General features: G+C 42.1%; 1 protein-coding gene across 1 annotated transcript in view; it reads right to left on the minus strand.

Annotated features, from left to right (window-relative positions):
• Window positions 1-5,527: 5,527 nt before the first annotated feature.
• LOC145344334 (transient receptor potential cation channel subfamily M member 5-like) overlaps window positions 5,528-23,641 on the minus strand; it is a 46,786-nt gene continuing 28,672 nt past the window's right edge. Inside the window, exons 13-19 of the mRNA XM_080191463.1 lie at window positions 21,234-21,285; window positions 20,721-20,895; window positions 19,799-19,970; window positions 13,046-13,224; window positions 11,298-11,430; window positions 6,873-6,945; window positions 5,528-5,689 (exon numbers count right to left, since the gene is read on the minus strand). Of these exons, the coding sequence (XP_080047589.1) occupies window positions 5,558-5,689; window positions 6,873-6,945; window positions 11,298-11,430; window positions 13,046-13,224; window positions 19,799-19,970; window positions 20,721-20,895; window positions 21,234-21,285 (916 nt within the window). The 3' untranslated portion in view covers window positions 5,528-5,557. The remainder of the gene's footprint in view (window positions 5,690-6,872; window positions 6,946-11,297; window positions 11,431-13,045; window positions 13,225-19,798; window positions 19,971-20,720; window positions 20,896-21,233; window positions 21,286-23,641) is intronic.

Raw genomic sequence — 23,641 nt, forward strand, 5'->3', positions numbered from 1 at the left:
TATTTGTACAAACTAGAAGTAAATTAAGGCTCACATTATAATCTTGACCAATAGTTCATGTGAAATATTAAAACAATCCCATTAATACACCTTATCCCATTAAAAAACATCATTTAAATACAAATCCCAGATTTACTCGCACATGTTAAAGACTTGGGCAGTAATCTGCTGGTCTAGATGGCCCGATCTTTATTCACGCTCTATAAAAAGACAGATAGTGCATCCTACCTGATTTTCAAAGTGCTTCCAGCAAGAATGAAGTGCAGTAATGTGTTTATGTAAGTGAATGTGTATAATCATACACAGCAAGATCCCACAAGTAACCTTGATGACCAGTTTGGTTGGTTGAAGCATTTTGGGTCCAGAAGAACCACCTAGGATCTTTTGAACTTGAGTTTAACATCACAATGTCAGGCTGGAACTCTTGCTAAAACAATACTCCCTCAATCATACACTGTAATGGGAGATTAGGTACACAAATTCTTCAGTGATGCAAACCCACTCTGTTATGACTGTTTGGAGATGACACTTGTAATCAATAGGCCATCTTGGGTATGTGTTTAAAATTCTGTCAAAAGCACTGGGTGCAAAATCTTTCTTCAGCTGATTATCTGCTGGTTGGAGGCTGACTTTGTATGTAAATCCATGCAGCCTCAGTTTAATACAAATTGAACAGCATACAAGAGAAATGCTACCCTGATAGTGAGAGTTTATTTTTGTCTGGTTTAGTAAAACTCTGTCACTTTCTTTCCCTCCCCCATTTAAAAAATAAGTTGCTACAAACTATTTCTTCTGGAATTAGAATTCAAGTTAAAATATGAAGTTCATGTGCGGAGCTCTCAATCTTTCACCAGAGTTTGGCACAAGAGTGTAGAAAGATGCATGTCGATGAAACATTTCTTCATTATGTTACCCAGCACTGGAGGGTAATGTGGCCTGTCTTGTTGAAGCTAGTCATCAATGTACTGTATAGCTGTGGCTGCTATGTCTCCTGGACAGTCATCTGCAGATGGCACGTTCTGCTTTTTGCAGACTGGAGTTGAAGAAGCTATAATAGTGGGGGAAATATAGTTAATGCAGCAAACTTTTAAAGTATATTAATCTATAAGCCCTAGTCACTGCAGCCTGAGTTAAACTAGTGTTAATTGACTTAGCAAAATAGCATTGTCGTGTTAATGTAGTACCGCTTGCCCACTGTGGAAACGTCAATTCAAACATGCACAACTGAACTACACAGCATCAGAAATGTGGCATTGCCTGGAATAGCTGTGCATTAGATCTATCTTACTGGAAGCAGTGTGAATTTTATGTCAGCAAGGTCATCTAAACTCCATTGCAATTCAAAGTGCACAATGTCTACCAAAGAACAAGTGTTTTAAAAGCTGAACAGTTTTTATGTCCAACATCCCGCAGGGCTGGAGGACCTAAGACCAATCTGTTGGGCTGCAGTAGTTTGGAAAGGCTGCATGAAGAATAAAAAGAAATTCCAATTTTAACAACAAGTGTACCTCAGAGTTAACCTCTGTTCTGGAAAGTTTTGGCCAAATGACTTCTGTTCCTTTTGAAAATTAAAATTTATTCTTCCTCTTTCTGCCTCTGCTGTGGATAGGATCCACAAGCATGTGGCCCCTTTTGCTGCCTTGGAAAGTTGTTAAGTGTTGGTCTTTGCCAATGAGCTTCAGATAGCCATGGAAACAGTTGGTATTGATTAATTCAAATGTAAAATAAGTTTCTTTCAGCAAATAATCAGTACGTCATGAATACTTGCAAACATGATGTGGTAAAGTACAGCATAATTGGGAAGACCATTTGACTTTGAACCTATAGTTTCCAAACCCCTCCTCCATTGAACTATTCCTTGCATTGTGTCTAGGTCTGTTGTAGACCCATTGGGGTTTGGTTGCTATGATAAGTCAACCACTTAATTGCTGTTGTATTATGCAACTAGTGTTTTGTAGGTGAACGAGGTAGAGCCTGACTTCTTCTCATCTGGCAACATCCAAATAGTTTTATCTTCCCGAGCAGGCATGATTGATAATTATGACTACTTTCGGCTATTGCCTCCCCCTTATCTAGTGGTATTATTGCTAGTCCATCAATCCAGTAACTCAGCTAATGTTCTAGGGACCCAGGTTCAAATCCCGACATACAGGTGGTAGAATTTGAATTCAATAAGAAATATCTGGAATTAAAAATCTACTGATGACCATGAAATCATTGTCGGTTGTTGGAAAAACCCATCCAATTCACTAATGTCCTTTAGGGAAGGAAATCTGTCGTGCTTACCTGGTCTGGCCTACATGTGACTTCAGACCCACAGAAATGTTGTTGACTCAACTGCCCTCAGGAAATTAGGGATGCACAATAAATGCTGGCCTGCTAGCAACACCCATGTCCCACAAATGAATGAAAAAGAATGCCCACTATTACTGCACTTTGCCACTGTCGGAAGCTGAATATTTATCTTAAATAGTAATTTGTTTTTAGAAAAGATTGATGGCAAATGCTATAACAGAACCCCATGTGAACTTAGGAAGCAGTTGAGACAAATACTATATGAACTCTATCTTCAAACTATAAATACAGCTTTGAATCATGGATACATGAAATATGCTCTGCTCTGCTCATAGTTCAGAACAACATCACTAGCCCACAGTCTGAAGATTTGTGTTCTGGTGGATTTCTAACAACCTGCGCAACCCTTCACTCAGAAGAATTCAGTTAACTTTAAGAGAGTTTTGGTCAGTGCATTGAAATAGTGATACTGACATTTGGAAATGAACAATTTGTTTCAGCTTCTCCTCTTTGGATTGAGGGCAATCTGTTTTTTTTTATGCAAGGAATTCCAGTAAAGTGAATAGTTAGTAGCAGCAAATTTATGTTTGTGTGGAATCTTTAACAAAAGTGGCCATTGTTACTAGGTCAGAAAGCTGGAACTCATTACAAATTGTGAAAAATTATTCAATAAACGGGTGTACTGCGGGCTAGCATGAGGAAAATCTCCAGGAAAACGGACCGATTGTCTTTGTAAAAAAAAACCCTTTCGTTCAAATGTGTCTTTAAGGGAACAGATCTCGCAAAATTCCCTATACCACTTGTGTGCAATTTTCATCCCATGTGCTTGACAATGCTATCAGGGCAACTAGGGGCAGGCAATAAATATTGCCTTGCAGTATCAATTGGTAAACATCTCATGGTGCGTCATAGTTGGGTATAAAGGAAACATGGTGAGGGGAGAGTTCAGAAAGGGTGAGGGTTGTTTTTAAAATACAAGAGGAATGAGATAAAGTAAGACCATACATCAAAGACAAGACTGCCATTGGAGGTATGCAGATGTCAAAAGAATGGATTATTCAGTGGGAGGAATAGGGTGTGGAGAGAAAGAGATGAGATAAAGGAATGGAAGTAATAGCAAGGCCATAAGGAATTGAAAGATTGGGATTTACAATGTCATTTGGTGTATGGGGAGCCAAAAAAGGATGGTGGAAAATGCTTTCCAGCCAATGATGTACTTTTGAAGTTAGTGGTCTGAGTGGCTATGGCAGAAATATTCCCTCTGGAGAGCTGAAGAAAAGGTGTGAGGGTTAGATCAATTAGCTCAAAAGGTAAGGAGGGCTTGTGAATCCAAGAGACCGAGGCAGGTAATGTTAGTGATATTAAGTAAGTGACCTTAGTGGCAAGGATATGGGGTTTCATCAATAAGGCAACTTCAGACCTTGCCACCAAACAAGATAATAAAGGTGATAACAACATGGTATATAGAATGCAAACTGCTCTACTGCACCAAGGAATCCTGATGTGCTTAAAAGTAGGATTTCCATAGCTCCATACAGCTGGTTTTGATAAGTAGTACTACTTAACACTGATTATGGATCGATTTGTTTTATAACTCCCAATCTCTTCTTGCAATACATGCTTTAAAATGAAAACCAATCAAAGCATACTACATTTTATAGCTTATAAGCATAAAGCCAAATTGATATCTGAAGGTGCATTGGACAAGATGGATTAGTTCTACAGTCGCACTGATCAAAGAACATTTAAATTGCCTTGACATTGAATGCTATTTACCTTATTTGTTGGTGGATTTGGCACTTCATAGCATTCTTGGGTTAACTGGTCAAGTCAGGAACTTTATTGGTAGGGGATCCTAAATTTAGATTTTGAAAGTGAAAGCTGGTAGGAAGCTGGATCTCAGGGAGGCAACAGCCCCACGGAACTTATGTTAAAGATTATTTATTAGTGTCAAAAGTAGGCTTACATTAACACTGCTGGTGAAGGTACTGTCAAAATCTAGGGTTTAGAGATGTGAAGAAAAGAGTATGAAAACATGTTTTGCATTTCTACATGGAATGTTAGGAGAAGCATATGCATGAGAGTATGGAAAGAAGCATGTTCAGGAGAGTAATAACAATGGTGGTATCTATGAGAGAGGAGAAAGATTATAACTGAGAGACAGTAGAATCTAGAGATAAGCTGCCTTGGTAATACCAGCTTTTATTGTATCCTGTTGAGATGGGTGTAAATAGCTTCTTCAGTTAGTGCAATCATAGAATCTCTACAGTGCAGAAAGAGGCCTATCGAACCTGCACTGACAACAATTCTACCCAGGCTCTATCCTTACATCCATTTTTTTACCTTGCTAATCCCCTGACACTTGCAGGCAATTCAGCACGGCCATTCTCCCCACACAGGCGCAGGGAGAATGTACAAACTCCATGCAGTCACCTGAGGCTGGAATTGAACCTGGGTCCCCAGCACTATGAGGTATCAATGGTGCTGTGAGGTAGCAGTGCTGACCATTGTGCCATGGATAACCCTGCACAGCTCATAAATGAAAACCCAGTGCATCAGGGAGATGATAGAAAGTTGAGGAAATACTCTATTGAAGGAGGAAATTGAGCTGCCTGATGGCACCTTCCATAATGGAGGAAATTTGAGAGTTCCATTTCTGGTCAAAGGGGAGGTCTAGTGGCATAGTGGGCAGGGTCCCTGCCTCTGAGCCCGCAGCTTTGTGTTCAGACCCCATGATGTGGAGATGCCAGCGTTGGACTGGGGTAAACACAGTCAGAAGTCTCACAACACCAGGTTAAAGTCCAACAGATTTATTTGGTAGCAAAAGCCACTAGCTTTCGGAGGCTGCCCCTTCATCAGGTAAGACTCCATCCCAGGGCTTGATAGCTAAAGTGGTGACAACCTGTCACAGGAAATTTTAGCTATGGGAATGGCTATGAGTACATGCTGTCTGCCTCATGCCTGTAGCCACGGAAGAGATGATAGATGGACTTCTGGTCAGGGAAGATAATGAGTCCAAGAGCATTAGATTAAGGGTGTGCCCTAAGTTTTTCTTTGTCTGCTATCATGTTGAAGTTTCCATTTAAATCATGGTCATCAAAATATTTTATGCAAATTGCTGAAAATCATCTCCAGACACTGGCTTTTTATTCCAGATTTATTTAATTAACTTAATTTAATTTCCCCAGCTGCTGTGGTGGGATTTGAACTCAGTCTCCAGATCAGCAGTGCAGGCATCTTAAGTGCTAGTCCAGTAACACAACTACCATGCTACCAAGCTGAGTGGAGATAAAATGAGAGTACCTGTGTACGTTGGAGGAGGCCTGTTGCAGTGTAGATTGTGTTGAGTAAAGGATTCAATCATCCAGGATAGAACATCACTGCAATATTTCATCTGTAGAGACAAGAACGGATGTGAGAAATGCAGCCTCCTGATTCAAGTTTCATTTAAAAAATGGTGCAAATATAAAAATGTAACTATTGGCAATACTCCATCTTTATTTTGATTAAGGAACTGAAACTACAAAGCATCTTCAATTAAGCTGACCAGACATACTGAAAATGTAACCAGTATCTGGCAGATCAATTTAATGTCATTGTTCATTGCCTCTTAATGAACAATTATCACCGAACTGGAGTCAGTATGTTCAGGCTGACTTGGTATTGCTTTTGATATTTTCAGCCTGGTACCACGCCATCAAAGGCCTGGTATATCACCTGTGATGGCATGTCCTAATATAGTACCAGATTCAACATACAATAGAATATAGAACCGTACAGCACAGGAACAGGCTCTTCAGTCCACCACGTTGCACCAAACAAGACGCCAAATTAAACTAAATCCTTCTGCCTATCCTTTGTCTATATCCCTCTATTCCTTGCATGTGCTTATCTAAAAGCCCCTTAATCGCCCCTATCATATCTGCCTGCATCACTGCCCTGGCAGCTATTATTCTGTGTTAAAAAAGCTTGCCCCTCTCATCTTAAGTGCATGCCTTCTAGTATTAAACATTTCAACCCTGGGCAAAGATTCTGACTGTTAACCCTATGTATGCCTCTCATAATTTTATAGATTTCTATCAGATCTCCCCTCTGCCACTCCAGAGAAAACAATCCTAGTTTGTCCAGCCTCTCCTTATAGCTCATACCCTCTAATTCAGGCAGCATCTTGGTAAACCTGTTCTGCACCCTCTCCACATCCTTCCTGTAATGTGGCAAACAGTAGTGCCAAAGCTTCTTTTAATTGCTCGACTAGTTAGTTGTTCCACTAAAAGCTTTTCCCATTTTCAAAAAGGCAAAATGCTGTTTGTTCAGTTAGGAGGGTGACCGTCTTAGGCAGCGGCATCATTACATCTTTGTATCATTAACAGTTCCACGATGGCAGCAGTGAGGACCAGCCTCTCTCGACATTGCTGCTGCTTCAGTGAGTTGCATTTGTGACGCTGTGCCAAGTTAAAAAATCCCAAACCTGGCACTTTGATAATCCTCAGTGGGAGAATTTCCTTCAAAATATTAAAATGATCACAAATAAAGCATTTGTATGGCATGCCATGAGATGGGGGTTATTTTTGACCTACCCTTGTCTCAAGGGTCACGAGGCGTTTTTCCTGCTCTTGAAGCCGGTTGATTGATTTCGATAATGAATCCACCCTAAAAGGGAAAAAAAACACTGTCATTGAATTTGATCTCAGCCATGACTGAAAAAGTGCCATTTGAATTGAGGCTGAATGGAATTAGCCATTGTGATGTTAGTGTACCTTTAAGAGTTTTTTATAAGGTATGTTCACATCATTAAGTGATGTCATTGTTGGGAGGAGAAGAAACAGTGAGCAAGTGAGATGATAGGAGCTCATTTGCAGTTTCAGTTTGGAGAGTTGGAGTTTTGGCAGCATCAAACTGAAAGAAGGATAGCAAGAGTTTTTATAAATATATAAAAAGGAAGAGGCTGGCTAGGGTGAACGTTGGTCCTTTAGAGGATGAGAAAGGGGACCTAGTGGTAGGGGATGGGGATATGGCTAAGGTATTGAATAACTTTTTTGTTTCTGTCTTCACGGAGGAGGACATGAATAATTTGCCGGGTGTTAGCGATGGAAAGGTGATAGGACTGGAGGGTCTTAATGACATTACTGTTACTAGAGAGGCGGTGCTTGACAGACTGGAGGAGCTGATTGTGGACACGTCCCCAGGACCGGATGGAATGCATCCGAGGGTTCTGAAAGAAATGGCGGAGGTGATAGTGGATGCCTTGGTGGTTATTTTCCAGACGTCGCTGGATTCCGGGGAAGTGCCGGATGATTGGAAAACGGCTAATGTTACGCCGTTGTTTAAGAAGGGTGCCAGGCAAAAGGCGGGGAATTATAGGCCGGTTAGTTTAACGTCTGTGGTAGGTAAAATGTTAGAATCTGTCATTAAGGAGGAAATTGCAAGGCATCTTGAAGGGAATTGCTTGATAGAGCAGACGCAGCACGGTTTCATTAAAGGGAAGTCGTGTCTGACAAATTTACTGGAGTTCTATGAGGATGTGTCTAGGGCAGTGGATAGAGGAGAGCTGGTGGATGTGGTCTTTCTAGATTTTCAGAAGGCGTTTGACAAAGTACCTCATAAGAGGTTATTGCAGAAGCTTGAGGGACATGGAGTTGGGGGTAGGGTGTTAGCGTGGATAGAGGATTGGTTGTCAAATAGGAGGCGGAGAGTGGGGGTCAACGGGTGCTATTCGGATTGGCGGATGGTGACTAGTGGAGTGCCCCAGGGGTTGGTGCTAGGGCCTCAGCTTTTTACCATTTATATAGATGATCTGGAGGAGGGAACCGAGTGTAGGGTGTCGAAATTTGCTGATGACACCAAGATTGGGGGAACGGCAAATTGTGCGGAGGGTGTGGAGAGTCTGCAGAAGGATCTAGATAGGCTGGGCGAATGGGCCAGGAGATGGCAAATGGAATTTAATGTTGGCAAGTGTGAGGTGGTCCACTTTGGTAGGAATAATGGTAGGAAGGACTATTACTTACGGGGCGAAAAACTGCAGCAGGCGACGGTGCAGAGGGACCTCGGGGTCCTTGTGCATGAGTCGCAAAAACCCAGCTTGCAGGTGCAGCAGGTGGTCAGGAAGGCGAATGGGATGCTGGCCTTCATAGCGAGGGGGATTGAATATAAAAGTAGGGAGGTTTTGCTGCAGCTGTATAGGGCATTGGTGAGGCCGCAGCTGGAGTACTGTGTGCAGTTTTGGGCGCGCACCTGCGCAAAGATATTTTGGCCTTGGAGGGAGTGCAGAGGAGGTTTACTAGGCTGATACTGGAGTTGAGGGGGTTGAGCTATGAGGAGAGGCTGAATAAACTAGGCTTGTACTCGTTAGAGTTTAGAAGAATGAGGGGAGATCTCATTGAGACGTATAAGATGATGAATGGGATGGATAGGATAGAGGTGGAGAGACTCTTACCGCTCAAAAAAGACAGTAGGACTAGGGGGCACAGCCTCAAGATAAAGGGGAGGCGGTTTAGAACAGAGTTGAGGAGGAACTTCTTCACTCAAAGGGTGGTGAATCTCTGGAATTCTCTGCCCGTTGAAGTGGTGGAGGCTGCCTTGCTAAATATTTTTAAGACGCGGGTTGATGGGTTTTTGATAAGAGAGGGGATTAAGGGTTATGGGGAGAGGGCGGGAAGGTGGAACTGAGCCACGACAGATCAGCCATGATCTTATTGAATGGCGGGGCAGGCTCGAAGGGCTAGATGGCCAACTTCTGCTCCTATTTCTTACGTTCTTATGTTCTTATGTTCTCTCCCTGGTTTTTCTTTGAAAATTCTGTTGCTTAGCTGAAAGGATAAAAATCTGCTGTTGTTGGGAGCTGGACTAGAGTCTCTCTGGAGCTTTGGGAAGCTGTCTTGTCCTCAAACTGTTTGGAGTGAATCCAGCGAACTGCAGACTTCAACCAAAGGATTCAATTTCCACTATCACGTGAACATTAGTCTGTGCTGTGTTAAACCTGTTATAAGGGTCTTTTGTCTATGGGATTGATTTGATTGGAACATTGTAGATATCTTTGTTAAGAGTTATTCATCATCATGATTGTTTGTTTCTTGTTTGTAATTGAAAAAAGTTCTTGCTAATTTTATTATATATGTTAACTATATTCTCAAATAAACTTTATTTGATAAAAAGCTCTCTAGTAGGTCACTTAATCATACCTGAAGTGAAACGATCTCAAGCTCATACTAGCCAAATTCAAGAGACAAAACTTATGATTCAGGCGGGCTCCATAAAACACTTGAGTTCCTGACACCATACACTGGCGCACAGGTTGGGTCAGGAAATAGAATATTTACATGGCTCTAGTCACTTGTATTTACATAAAGAGTACTTTGAATAGATTCTAGAACCAATTTGAAAATGACATTCTTGCCACCCAGTTCCTAAACGTTTGTGAACAAAAATTAGTTTAATTGATTGGTGGATTGGATTCAGAGATGGGGAAACACCTTCAGTCCATAAGATATAAGAGCAGAATTAGGCAATCGAGTCTGCACTGCCATTCAATCATAGCTGATGTGACTCTCATCCCCATTCTCCTGCCTTGAATTCTTCAAGCCGTTATTATTCAAGAACCTATCTATCTCAATACTGGTGAGACTTGGGTTTTCAATATATTCAAATCTCAGCCTTGGATTCAAATTTTGAAAGAAGGTTTAAAGATAAAGTAAAGAACATCGAACAGTACAGCACAGGAACAGGCCCACAGTGTTGTGCTGAACATGATGCCAAATTATACTAATGCCTCGTCTGTCTGTCCTTGGTCCAGATCTCTCTATTCCTTGCATATTCACAATCTTATCTGCCTTCACTACTATCCCAGCAGTGTGTTCCAGATACATACTACTCTGTAAAAAAAAACTTGCCCCTTATCTCCTTTGAGGTTTCTCCCCCTCAAACTAAAAAATGCAAACTAGTAATTTTTTTAAAAAGCTGATTTTAACAAGATTTTAACTCTAAAAATATGCGGGTTAGGTGGATGACATGCTAAAATTGCCCCTTAGTATCCTAAAGTGTGTAAATTAGATGGATTAGCCATGGAAATGTGTGGGATTACAGGAATAGGGCCAGAGAGGGGACCTGGATAAGGTACTCCATCGGAGAGTCAGTGCAGACACGATGGGCCAAATAGCCTCTTCTGCACTGTAGAGTGTCTATGATTCTATGTGGATGAGAATAAACAGGGGAAAATTAATTTGAAAATTTTACTGACCATGAAACTAATCCAGAATAACACGTACAGACAATATGGCAATATTGGAAAAAATAGCACAAAAACCTGTCTTATCTGCCAAATTGGTGACGCCATCTATTGGATGAGATATTAATCTGAGACCCCATCATTCTTCAGGTGGGTTTAAAAGATCCCATGGCACCATTTTGACCAGGAGCATGTTCTCTGGTATCCTTGCCAATTTAAGACATGCATGTAGTCATGAAGCTATTAGATTAAGTAGCCAAGTGGTCTTCCTCATTTACCTTACAATCTTAATAATACTTCCTAACTCCACCCCAGTAATCTTGCTGAAGAATCTATTTGGAGATGGGCCAATATTAATTTGAGACTTAAAAGAATACTAAAATATAGGAAAACCAGTTTTCAAAGCTGTAAATGTTTCAAAAGAAAAAGTTGCCACAATCATTTTGGACATTGCAAAGACAGGAATCTCCTTATAATGTTGAGATATTTTTAATCTTATTCCTTCAGAGTATCTCAACAGAATGGCACTCTTCCAGCTTTTAATTCATGGAGACCACACTGTGTTTTGGGTTAGTTCAAAGGATCAGAACAATGCTGGTAAGGCTACATTTACTACCCATCCTTAAACTGCTGGTGGTCATGTGATGGTGATGGGTGAGGGGTTCCAAGTGTTTGACCAATGATGATAAAGAAACAGTGATATATATCCAAACCAGGATGTCTGTCCACTGTTGACACTGCTTATGTTACAGGGTCTAGTTTTCATTCCTAATACACTTACTTGGTAGAGGTTTTCTTCAGTCTTTCAGTGCTGCTCTCTCTCTTTCCCTTTTCCAAAGCAGCCAGATAATTCTCTTTCTGCACAGATTCCCAGATCCGAAGTTTCTGGTCCAAGGCGTCTGGCAAGTGTTTTTCTAGAAGAAATACAAAAAAAACGAATCCCGATCCTTTCAATGGGGATTTCTATAGTCATTTCTGAAAGCAAAATCAAACTCTCTGCATTTAATTTCAATTCCATTTCTCTGCAATGCCTAACCCACACACACACACACACACACACACACACACACACACACACACACACACACACACACACACACACCCTTGTGGAACGTCTTGACTCAGAAGATAATGCTGAGGGACCACATTCATGCGAGTGCTCTTCAAGCAGGAGATTATGCAATGTGTTTGGCAGGCTGTGACAAGGGGGAGAGGGGAAGGAGAGTTTGCCAGCTTTGAAACTTTGGTTTCAAAGCCTGTATTTCTGAGACACTCGACAACTGAAAGACAAATTAAACCTTCTAGATTTCTGGGAAAAAGGGTAGTAACTTTGAGGTTTCTGACTGTGACATCAAATTTCTGGAGAAATCAGACTGTGACCTCAGGTTGCTCAGGAAACAGAAGTCGATTGAATCCACAAGGAAAACATCCAAAGCTCTGGGATCAGATTCATGCAGGAGGTCCAAGCAGGCAGACCACAGAGTGGTGGGTGCTGGGACAGCTGCAAAGAATGGAACGTGAAGACTGGGTTTAACAGCAGGGCTGGTGAATTAAAGTTGCTCACACTGCTTCAGTTATACTGGGCAACCTTTGCTATTAAGACTGTCGTGGGCTGAGCTAAGAAGTTTGCCCTTTTAGCGAAGGGTGTATCCATGGACCACGAATGGAGTGACACTGCTGCCAGAGGTGACTACATGACTATGTCCTGATTGAGGGAAAGGAGCTGAACTCTATCTGAGGGAGTTCTGAAGGACTTCACGGCTGCACATGATGCCATAAGCTTAGGGAATTGCCAGTAATTCTGAGAGATTCCTCTTTGTTGTCATGGTTATTTTTAGTTTCAACAAAATGCAATTTGCCAGTTAATTCACATTTCATTTATGTTGAGGTTTGTTTCATTATTCAAGTTATAAAAAAAGACATCTTGTCCATCGATTTCCGATTTCTTCCTTCGAAGCAACTTTGGAAGATTGTTTTCGGGTGAATGATATCCACAACGATCGTAACATTAGCGAGATTAAGGCTGCCTGGGCAGTGGAGGGGGGACATAGTGGTTAGGACTGCTACATCACAGCACCAGGGACCCAGGTTCAAATTCAAGCCTGGGTGAATGTGTGGAGTTTGCACATTCTCCTGTGTCTGCGTGGGTTTCCTCCGTGTGCTCCAGTTTCCTCCAACAGTTCAAAGATGTGTGGGTTAGATTGATTGGCCATGCTAAATTGCCCCTTATGATCAGGGAGATTAGCCATAGTAAATGTGAGGATGGGGCCTGGGTGGGAATGTTGTCAGTGCAGGTTCAATGGGCCAAATGGTCTCTTTCTGCACTGTAGGGATTCAATGATACCTCAGCAAATTAAACTCCATTCTGAAAGTTTTGTTGCAACCTTTAAGTTTCACACGTCCACTTAATCTCACACATTCAGCGACATCGCAAGGTAAAAAGTGGCACTCAGGCAAGTTAATGAATACATTGGCATGTGTATTTTCTTTCTGAGCTGTAGCATGCACATCAGTAGGAGAGTCACTTACCAAAATGCTCCTGCTTCTGCTGTGGTTCTTTAATAATTGCTCGAATTAAAAGATTTAAGTGGCTAATGATGATGAAGGGTGGGGCCAGAGCAGGCCGGCTGTGGTACTCAACAATGAGGTTGTAGCGCTGGAATTTCCAGAATATATCTGTGTTTCCCTGAACGAGCTGGAAGGTATAACTGGAAGGGAAAGTAAGACAGTTAAATGGAAACCAGTGCTATATTGTACATGCCACAAGAGCTGCGAATTAGTGTCGTCGACCTGGGTACAAACAACACGAGGTGCTGTAGTCAACTTGGGTACGAGTCAACATTAGGCATTAAGATCATTCAACCTTCCAAGCTCTATTACTTGTTAGCAATGCACTGCAATAATTCATATAGATAATTAACAGTTACAATTAATTACAGGAAATGAGCAACTTTCTAATCCTTCATTTGCATACATAGTCCACCAATCATAGCATAGCTTTTTGCCGCTTCTTAACCAATAGAAAACTGCCTCCTTCATTAGCTTCATATGTCACCATATCTTGTTTTTTGGTATTTGTCATAGTAACTTGTCTTTGTTTCAGCCTGTGGCCAGGGCCGGGAACGCAGTGTTTATGAAACCGACACAAGGTTAGATTAGTTTCTTTCCTGAATATGCAACCATTGACCTCAAATGAGGCCTTGTTTGACAATAAGATTTTCCATTCTTACTGACAGACTTGCCTTATTGTTGCTGTAACTTCATTTCCGTGTTAGTCTGGGTTGTGATCTGGCAATTACAACGGGATCACATCTGGGTCCGTATGGGGACAATTAGTTATAAAAACCATTTGAGATGCATACCTGGCACCTGCCTGCCTCCATGCCAATGATCATTCGCTTTTACAGGGAGGAGAGTTGTCATTGAGCTATAGCACTGTTCCAAACGGATGTTAAGTAAGGAACAAAAACTAGTTATTTTGTCTTCCATTCACCTGCAAAGACCAGACCCCCACTTGGTGCTACACTATAGTTGTGCTGGTACGTTCACTTCACTGGGCCATTACTGTACTGAAGATTCCCTTTCTGTGGAGCAGGAATAGCTTAGGGGTCCCTAGAGTCATCATTTGACGTATGTGGGCAGGTAAGTCAAAGATAAAGCTTGAATTTACATAGCATCTTTAAAACAGCAAAACAGAGCATTGCCAATGAAACTTTGATACCAAGCGACAGAGGGGCCACCTGGGCAAAGAGATAGATTTTGAGGAGCATCTTTGATGAGGAAAGATATGGTGATGTTCAGTGAGAGAATTCCAGAGCTTATGACCTAGGAAACTGAAGGTATGGCTGCTAATACTGGAGCAATGAAAATTGGGGAAAATGCCAGAATTGGAGGTGAAAAGATATCTAACATTGCAGGGCAGGAGAAAGTTACAAAGATTGGGAGGAGTGGAGCCAGGGATGCATCAGAAAGCAAGGATAAGTGTTTTAAAATTGAGGCATTGTCAGAACAGGAGCCAGTGTAGGTCAGCAAACACAGGTGATGGGCAGGCAGTAGTTGGTGCGAGTTAAGAGACAGACAGTAGAGTTTTGAAAAACCAGAAATTTTTTTTGGCGGGAAGATGGGAGCTGGTCAGAAGAATAAAATTGTCAAGTCTAGATGTAATAAAGGCATTAAGAAGAATTTCAGCAACAGATGAGATCAGGCAGGAGTCAAGTCAGGTGATGTTACAGAAATGGCAGCAGGCGATTTTGCTGATGTCACTGATACGTGGTCAGGAGTTCCTCTCTGGGTTAAATTCAATACCAAGTTTGCAAGTAAGCTGCTTTGGTTTGAGACATTTGCCAGGGAAATGGATGAAAGGGAACACAGACTTTGGTTTTGGACTTCTCAACATTGTGTTAGGGGAAATTTCCATTCACTCAATACTGCATGTCAACAAACGGTCTGACAATTTGGAGACAGAGTCCATGGTGGGAGAATTGAGCGCCATCGGTGTACATGGGGAACCTGAGGGGGCGCTGTTGTAAGACGTCACCAAGGGGCAGCACGTGGATGAGAAATAGAAGGGGCCAAGGATTAATCCTTGGGGAACACCAGAGGTAAAGGTGCTCAAATGTGAACAAAAACTATTGTAAATGATACTCTGGTTACCATTAGTTACTTAATAATGGAATCTGGCAAGGACAGTCCCACCTTGCTAGATGATAGAGGAGTTGCATAAGAAGAGGGTAATGTGGTCAATTGTGTCAAGGGCTGCAGACAAGGTGAGGAAGATAAGGAAGCATGGTTTACCATGGTCAGTCAAATCACTGGAATTTGTGACTGATGAGGACCATTTCAGCACTGTGACAGGCTCAGAAACCTGAATGGAGGGATTCAAACATAGAATAAGGGGGAAGATGGGCACTTCCTTTGGATGCTGGCAACACATCCAAGGATTTTGGGGAGGAATGCAAGGTTGGAATTGAGGCTTTTGAGGCTACTTTTTATTTGAGGAGATAGTTGGTGCCCAATTTGAAAGGAAGGGGGTCATTATCTGGGAAAGAGGGCCACTAACATAGCCAGCATGTGGGCGAGGAAGGGTGGCTATTCATTGTTTGAGAATAGGGTTGAGTGAGCATAAGGTGGATTTCATAGAAACTGCGTCAATGTGGCTCCAAGAAATGGAATCAACCTAATAAAAGCAGTTCTCCACCTCTGCCTTCGGTCGCAGCAATTTTCCACCAGAGATAAAACAGCAACACCAAGAGAAGCAGTGAGGAATTTCAAGACCTGGGTGGCTGACTGTCAGACTGACTGCAGATGATACTGAAGCATATACACTTCACTGGCGCTTACGTCAATCTGATAGCCAGCTAGGTGTTGGAAAGGTAAAATAATCTGAACCAAAATAGTTTCTTGTTCAGTTACCTAAATGAAATGTTAAAGTATATCAGGTTTCACTGCTGTGGTGTTGGGTGCCACTACCTTTAAATGGACCCGTTAAAAGCAGCCAGTATAATCAAGGACCCCACGCAGTCCAGACATTCTCTCTTCCACCTTCTTTCTTCAGGAAAAGATACAAAAGTCTGAGGTCATGTACCAACCAACTCAAGGAGAGCTTCTTCTCTGCTACTAATCAGACTGCTAATGGTCCTATCTCACATTAAAATGATCTCTCTCTACACCCCAGCTATGACTGTAACACTACATTCTGCATTCTCTCCTTTCCTTATCTATGAACAGTATGTTTTGTCTGTATGGTGTGCAAGAAATAATACTTTTCACTGTATACCAAATATGTGACAGTAATAAATCAAAACAATGCAGCATCGCACAGCTACTAGTATTCAATTTGTTTGTCAGAATTAAATTCATCACAGCGCAAAACCATTAATACTTTTATTCTACAGGATATCAGATTTATCGGTAGAATCAGTCACCTGCTCTGCTGCCAACTCACGCGTGCGCTGGGTGGCCGAGGAATTTCATTCTCAAACAATGAATAGCCACCCTTCCTCGCCCACATGCTGGCTATGTTAGTGGCCTTCTTTTCCAGACAATGACCCCCTTCTTTTCAAATTGGGCACCAACTATCTCCTCAAATAAAAACCAATGGCTGCAATTGCTCTTATCCCTGGTATCCCTCAAGCTCAGGGCTGAGGCTAATCACCCTGGTATTGAGATATGTAGTGAAGAAAATGATAGGAAAGGGGCAGGGAGAGGATTTTTTGTTTGTCGAGGTTTGGAATTTGGATCTGAAGAATCTCAAATTGTTCCAAGGGTTGAAGTGCTTCAGACTGCAGTGTACATATGGATAGGCCTGAACGAAGAGCCTTTTTCCCCCTATCAAATGATGGAGTTATACTGCAGAACTGAGTATGCAGTGCACAAGTAGGTCCCCACCCACAGAGGGTTCATTTTGACCATTATGTCTCTCACCCATTTTTCAATCACATTTAAAATATAACAGGTAAGCTGATCCAAAATCACCATTTTGATATCATTGTCCAAAATCAATTAATACTTAGATTTACCTATTGGCTTCATTTCAATAACAGTGGTAACCCTTTTAAAATCAAAAGGTTCCTGGTGCCATTAAAATAAAACTGTCAAACCACTGACCGGAAAATTTAAGCCTTTAAGTCTCGTAAGACTGGAAGGCTTCTTTGCTGAGAAACATGTTTCCAATATATGTTTTGTCTCAAGAAAGTTAAATAATCAGCAACATTGACTTTACAAAGTAGCATGTCATAAACAAGCTAACCATTTTGCATTTCTAAGCTCATGTAACTGAAGAATATTTTTTAAAGAGGATTGTCATGTCAAAGCATCTGGCAAACCTTTAATTATTTTGACTAGTGAGGATTATAAAGCCTGACCTGCTATTGTTTCTGTCAATACATCACAAGCCAATGGCGCAATGTTGCACCCGCATGCTTTCAAAGCAATGGAAGCTACAGAGGTCAGCACGTTAGTATTATTACATTATCTCCCTCTGGCATTGAACAGGGTGGAATTCAAAGTTGCAAAATAGAGTATCGTCAAAACTGCTCCAGGCAAATTGTTCAAGATGTTTGGGGTCCAACCCTTTACCACATGAATAGAGTGCAACTCACTTCCTGACTTCATTACTAACTGATCCTTATAACTAACTGATCCTTCCTCGCTCTGCCAACAAGCTGAGTACTAATAATGAAACATGCTTACACATTGAAAAACTCACTTGCAGAAATGGCTCATTCGGGCATGGGAATTAAAACACAAATCAGACAACTCTGTTGGAACAAGCTGATTGGATTTGCGTCCTCAATTAGTCCATCCTGTCACAGACTCTTCCCCAGCCCGCTCCCCTGCTCCTCTCCAAATAAAGTACCTTCAAAGTCAGGACACCTTCGTTTGAATCTGAACCAAACAGATTCCATCCTGAACAAGATAGACAGAGGAGGGAGGCAGTGAAACAAAAAGGCAAATGGAGAAAGTTGAAAGAGAAAATACAAAGCCAAAGGAGCAGAGAGATGGAGGCAAAGAATAAAAGCCAGAAGTGCTGGTTGGTAGAAACATAGAAATATAGAAAATAGGAGCAGGAGGAGGTCATATGGCCCTTTGAGCCTGCTCTGCAATTCATTACAATCATAGCTGATCATCCAACTCAACAGCCTATAGAAAACCATCTCAAGCTGATGCATTTCCCCTTGACCGTCAATGGTTCCCCTCCTGACTTCACATATCCTCTCTACTTTCTACAAGGCCAAAGTCAGGAATACTCATCAGGAAAGCTGAATGGCTGTAGTGCACCACACATAAAACCTTCTCAGTAGTGTGTGTGTGACTGGTCCTTTCATCACTGAAATCAATGTACCACCCATTTCACTGGCACACCAGTCATAGTATGCATGATGTACAGGTGGCACTGTAGCAACTCAGCATGGTTATGTAGATAGAAACTCCCTTCCCTGTGAAGGACAGGAGCTATTGCTTGGGATGGGAACATCATCACTTCCAATTTCCTCTCCAGGTCATACATCATTCCTATTTGGACTTCACCAGTTTTAGGTCAACAACATTGAAATCTATTTTGGGTGCACCATTGTTACAGAGACTGCAGTGGTTCAAGGAGAAGGACCAGACTCACCTTTGCAAAACAATAGGGCAATGGCAATAAATGCCAGGAATTTGATTTGGTTTATTGTCACGTATATTAATATACAATGAAAATGATTGTTTCTTACGCACTACACAGACAAAGCACACAGTTCATAGAGAAGGAAACAACAGAGTGCAGAATATAGTGTCACAATTTTAGCTAGGGTGTAGAGAAAGATCAGCTTAATATAAGGTAAGTCCATTCAAAAGGCTGATGGCAGCAGGGAAGAAGTTGTTCTCGAGTCGATTCATTCATGATCTCAGACTTTTGTATCTTTGAGACCAAATAGGCGAGGAGGACAGATCATAGAATCCCTACAGTACAGAAAGAGGCCATTTGCACCGACAATAACCCCACTCGGGCCCTATCCCGGTAACCCCGTGTATTTACCCTGCTGGACCCGCTGACACAATCCACCGCCTAACATGCACACCTTTGGAGTGTGGGAGGAAACTGAATCACCCGGAGAAAACCCACGCAGTACCAAGGAGGATATGCAAACTCCACATAGACAATGACCCGAGGCTGGAATCGAACCCGGATCCCTGGTGCTGTGAGGGAGCAATGGGTGGGTGGGTGCCATCATGGCGCCCCAAAGTTTATTTATTAGTGTCACACGTAGGCTTACATTAACACTGTAACTACATTACTGTGAAAATCCCTTAGTCACCACACTCTGGCGCCTGTTTGGGTACACTGAGGGAGAATTTGCATGGCCAATGCACCTAACTAGCATGTCTTTCGGACTGTGGGAGGAAACCAGGGTGTGGAGGAAACACATGCAAATAAGAGCAAATGTACAAACTCCACACAGTGACCCAAACCAGGAATAGAACTGCGTCCCTGGTGCTAGCTACTGTGCCACTATGCCATCCCCAAGAAGAAGATGGGGGTGACATGGTGCCTGGATTGGAGATGTAAAGGGAATGATTCATGCTTTCTAAAGAGTGTTGGATATATTTAAATTGTGATTCTGCCCAACACAAAAGTGATTTAGTCAGACACAGCTCTTTCATTACCCTATGAGGAACACTTTCCATAGGCATTATCTGTATATTTACACTACCAGTACAAAGATTCTCCCAACCATTGCCCCATCTGTAGCCTCAAAGCGGGAGAAGCCCTAGTGGAATTCTAGATGTTTTATACGTCACCTAAACATGGCGATCAGAAGATTCAACAGCAGCACATTAGTGACCAGCAGGAAGATGACCAGAAGCATGATGACCAGCCAGTTTGCATAACGATTAATGCAGTATGGCAAGTTATCTTCATTTGTCATGTTGAGTTGGTTACTGAAGCAGGATCGATTAACCATCCGAACCTCTAGAATTAATTACATAGAAATCATCTTCAGTATTGGCAAGCCCAAAATTGCAATAGGAGGTGGATTATGGCATGCTAAGTCTGCTGTTGACATATATTCATTGGAAATCTTCATAATTTATGCTTTGACAACGTAAGTTAAAGAAATGAAAGAAAATACAGTCTTATTTTTAAATTCCAGTACATCCCATCCAAAATTGGAGAATCAAGCAGCATAAAACAAGGCCATTCAGCCATTCATACATGTACCAGCTCTTTGAAAGAACTATCCAATTATTTCATAGAATCTTATAGTGCAGGAGGCCGCCATTTGGCCCATCCAGTCTGCACTGACCATAATCCCACCCAGGCCCTATTTCCATAACCCCCATGCTAGTCCCTCTGATACTAAGGGGCAATTTAGCATAGCCAATCCATCTAACCCGCACATCTTTGCACTGTGGAGGAAACTGGAGTACCGGGAGAAAACCCATGCAGACACGGGTAGAATGTGCAAACTCCACACAGACAGTGACCCAAGCTAGGAATCAAACCCAGATCCCTGGTGCTGTGAGGCAACAGTGCTAACCATTGTCCCACTGTGCCAATTATTTCTTTAGTTATGTAAATGTTTCCTTTTCAAGTTTATATCCAATTGTCTTTTTGAAAGTTACTGCTGAACCTGCTTTCATCACCCTTTCAGGCAGTGTGCTCAGTTTAAATGACCTGAGGACTCGACTGAGCTATTCGATTAGAACTTAAACCACATACCATCTATCTCATCGAGTGGAATCTGGCCAAATATCTGAAGATAAGGTCGGTAAAGAACATTCCTGAAGATCCAGTCCACACGGTTCTCGTTGGGATGCAGTAGAGCCTGAGTGGCCACACCGTAAGCAATGAGCCAAACGCTCAGGAAAAACAGGAAGAAGAAAACATATTTCATCTAATGGAGGAATGAACATAAGTGAGAGAGCCAGACGTTAGCTTGCCCCTGTTCACCCCGACCCACTAAACACTCAAAAGTCAATTCATAAACATTGGGAAATTTGTACAGTCACAAACAATGACCTTCAGCTAGAGAAGGAGGAGGAAGATCATGGATTAAATCAACAAATTTTCATGCAAGCTCTTCGATGATTTGTACAAGCTCACTGTGATTGACAACACGTAACTAAGCTAAACAAACAAAGTCCCAGTCTTTCCCCAATCTTTGTGGAATTTACTGATTATAGTGAAGGTGATAAAGGGGATACCACAGCACCCCAGAGGAAGGAATCAAACCTGGTTCCAGCTTCTGATCACCAGGCAGTTACTGTTACTGGGAAGTGCATGCCTGAACGTGATCGAGCAGTCAGGATAGCACATACGCTAAAATAGCTTGTCAACATTCAGCAAGGCCATTCACTCAAAGGGATAAACACTGTGGGCAGTACAATGGCACAGTGGTTAGCACTGCTGCCTCACTGTGCCAGGGACTCGGGTTTGATTCCTGGCTTGAGTCACTATCTATGTGGAGTTTGCACATTCTCCCCGTGTCTGCATTGAGTTTAAAAATTGGCAGGTCATGTTGCAGCTTTATAAAACCTCAGTTAGGTTGCACTTGAAATATAGTGTTCAATTCTGGTGGCCACATCACCAGAAGGATGTGGAGGCTTTGGAGAATACAGAGGAGATTTACTGGGATTATGCCTGGTATGGAGGGCATTAGCTATGAGGAGAGGTTGGAGAAACTTAGTTTGTTCTCACTGGAATGACAGATGTTGTGGGGTGACCTGAAAGAAGTTTACAAGATTATGAGGGGCATGGGTGGAGTGGATAGTCGCAAGTTTTTTCCCCAGGGTGGAAGAGTCAATTATTAGGGGGCACAGATTTAATGTGTGAAGGGTAAGGTTTAAAGGAGATGTACGAGGCATTTCTTTTATACAGATGGTGGTGGGTGCCTGGAGCTCACTGCCAGATGAGGTAGTGGAATTAGATACAATAGTGACTTTTAAGGGCTATCTTAACAAATACATGAATCGAATGGGAATAGACGAATATGGTCCCAGAAGGGGAGGGGTTTTTGTTCAGTCAGGCAGCATGGTCGGTGCAGACTTGGAGGGCCAAAGGCCTGTTCCTGTGCTGTAATTTTCTTTGTTCATTTCCTCCAGGTGCTCTGGTTTCCTCCCACAGTCCAAAGATGTGTGGGTTAGACTGATTGGCCATGCTTAATTGAGTCTTGTGTCAGGGGATTAGCAGGTTAAATATGTGGGGTTATTGGAATAGGGCCTGGTTGTGATTGTGGTGGGTGCAGACTTGATGGGCTGAATGACCTCATTCTACACTGTAGGGATTCTATGACCAAAGAACCAAAGATCAAATGTGTGCAGGTTAGGTCAATTGGCCATAGCATATTGCCCCTTAATGTCTAAAGACGTGTAGGCTAGATGGATAAATATAAATGTGCAGGTTACAAGGAAAGGGTGGAGGGGAGGGCCTGGATGGGATGTCCTTTCAGAGAGTCAGTGCAGGCTCGATAGGCCGAACAGCCTCTTTTTGTACTGTAGGGATTCTATGATTCAATAAGTTGGTGAAGCCTTTGTCAATAAGTGCAGTACGAACTAGTCAGTTTGAACAATACAAAATCTACTCCTCTATCCTTCTTGATTCATGATTATAAGAGTTATGGATAAGGTATCAGCCAGCATCTCGGCAAAAGCTAGCCCCAACAGAAGAAGAAATGACCATTTTGTTTTCTTTTTAAAGAATCTTCCAGTTATATTCATAACTAATTAAGCTTTTAATTACACATCTACACGTTCAAGAACCAGAACCGGATGAGCAGAAATTTCCAGCAACCGAACATTGGGAACACTGAAGCCATTGTCTTTAGCCCTACCACGACTCTGTTGCCTTGTTATCAACTACACCTAGGCAATTGTCTGCAGCTGATCCAGACTGGGTCTCAGCTTGATGTCTTATTTAACTTCGAAATGAGTTTTTAACTGCACAACACCACCATCTAGCAGACCCACTAGTCGTTTCCTCATGGAGCAGTATGGAGGTGAGGTCTGCTGCCTCACAGCTCCAAGGACCCGCATTCAATTCTGGCCTCTTGTCACTGTGTGGAGTTTGCATGTTCTCCCCGTATCTGCGTGGGTTTCCTCTGCTAAATTGCCCCTTAATATCAGGGAGATTAGTACGGTAAATACATGGGGTTACGGGATATGGGCTGTGTGGGATTGCTATCGGTGTAGACTCAATGGACCAAATGGCTTTTCCTGCACTGCAGAGATTAATGATTCTATTTTATGATTTTATGAAAGTTGGGGTTGAGCTGAGGTGACTGATAATCAAGCTCAATCCTTCCTTTACAAAAAGAGAAAATGCTGGAAAATCTCAGCAGATCTGAAAGCTTCTGTGGAGAGAGAATGGAGTCAACATTTCGAGTCTGGATGATCCTTCATCAGAGCTATCCTCGAAACGTTGACTCTATCCTCTCTCCACAGATGCTGTCTGACCTGCTGAGATTTTCTAGCACTTTTTTGACTTGGTTTCAGATTCCACATCTGCAATATTTTGCTTTGATCGCTCCTTCCTTCATTCAATTGTGGTTGGTGCAGACTGAATGGGCCGAGTGGCCTCCTTCTGCTCTGTAGAATTCTATGATTTTATGAGAAAAACAGCAACGCATTGGAGACAGGAGATTT

The sequence above is a fragment of the Carcharhinus amblyrhynchos genome, chromosome 6 (assembly GCF_965287045.1).
Source record: "Carcharhinus amblyrhynchos chromosome 6, sCarAmb.v2.hapA, whole genome shotgun sequence".
NCBI lineage: Eukaryota > Metazoa > Chordata > Chondrichthyes > Carcharhiniformes > Carcharhinidae > Carcharhinus > Carcharhinus amblyrhynchos.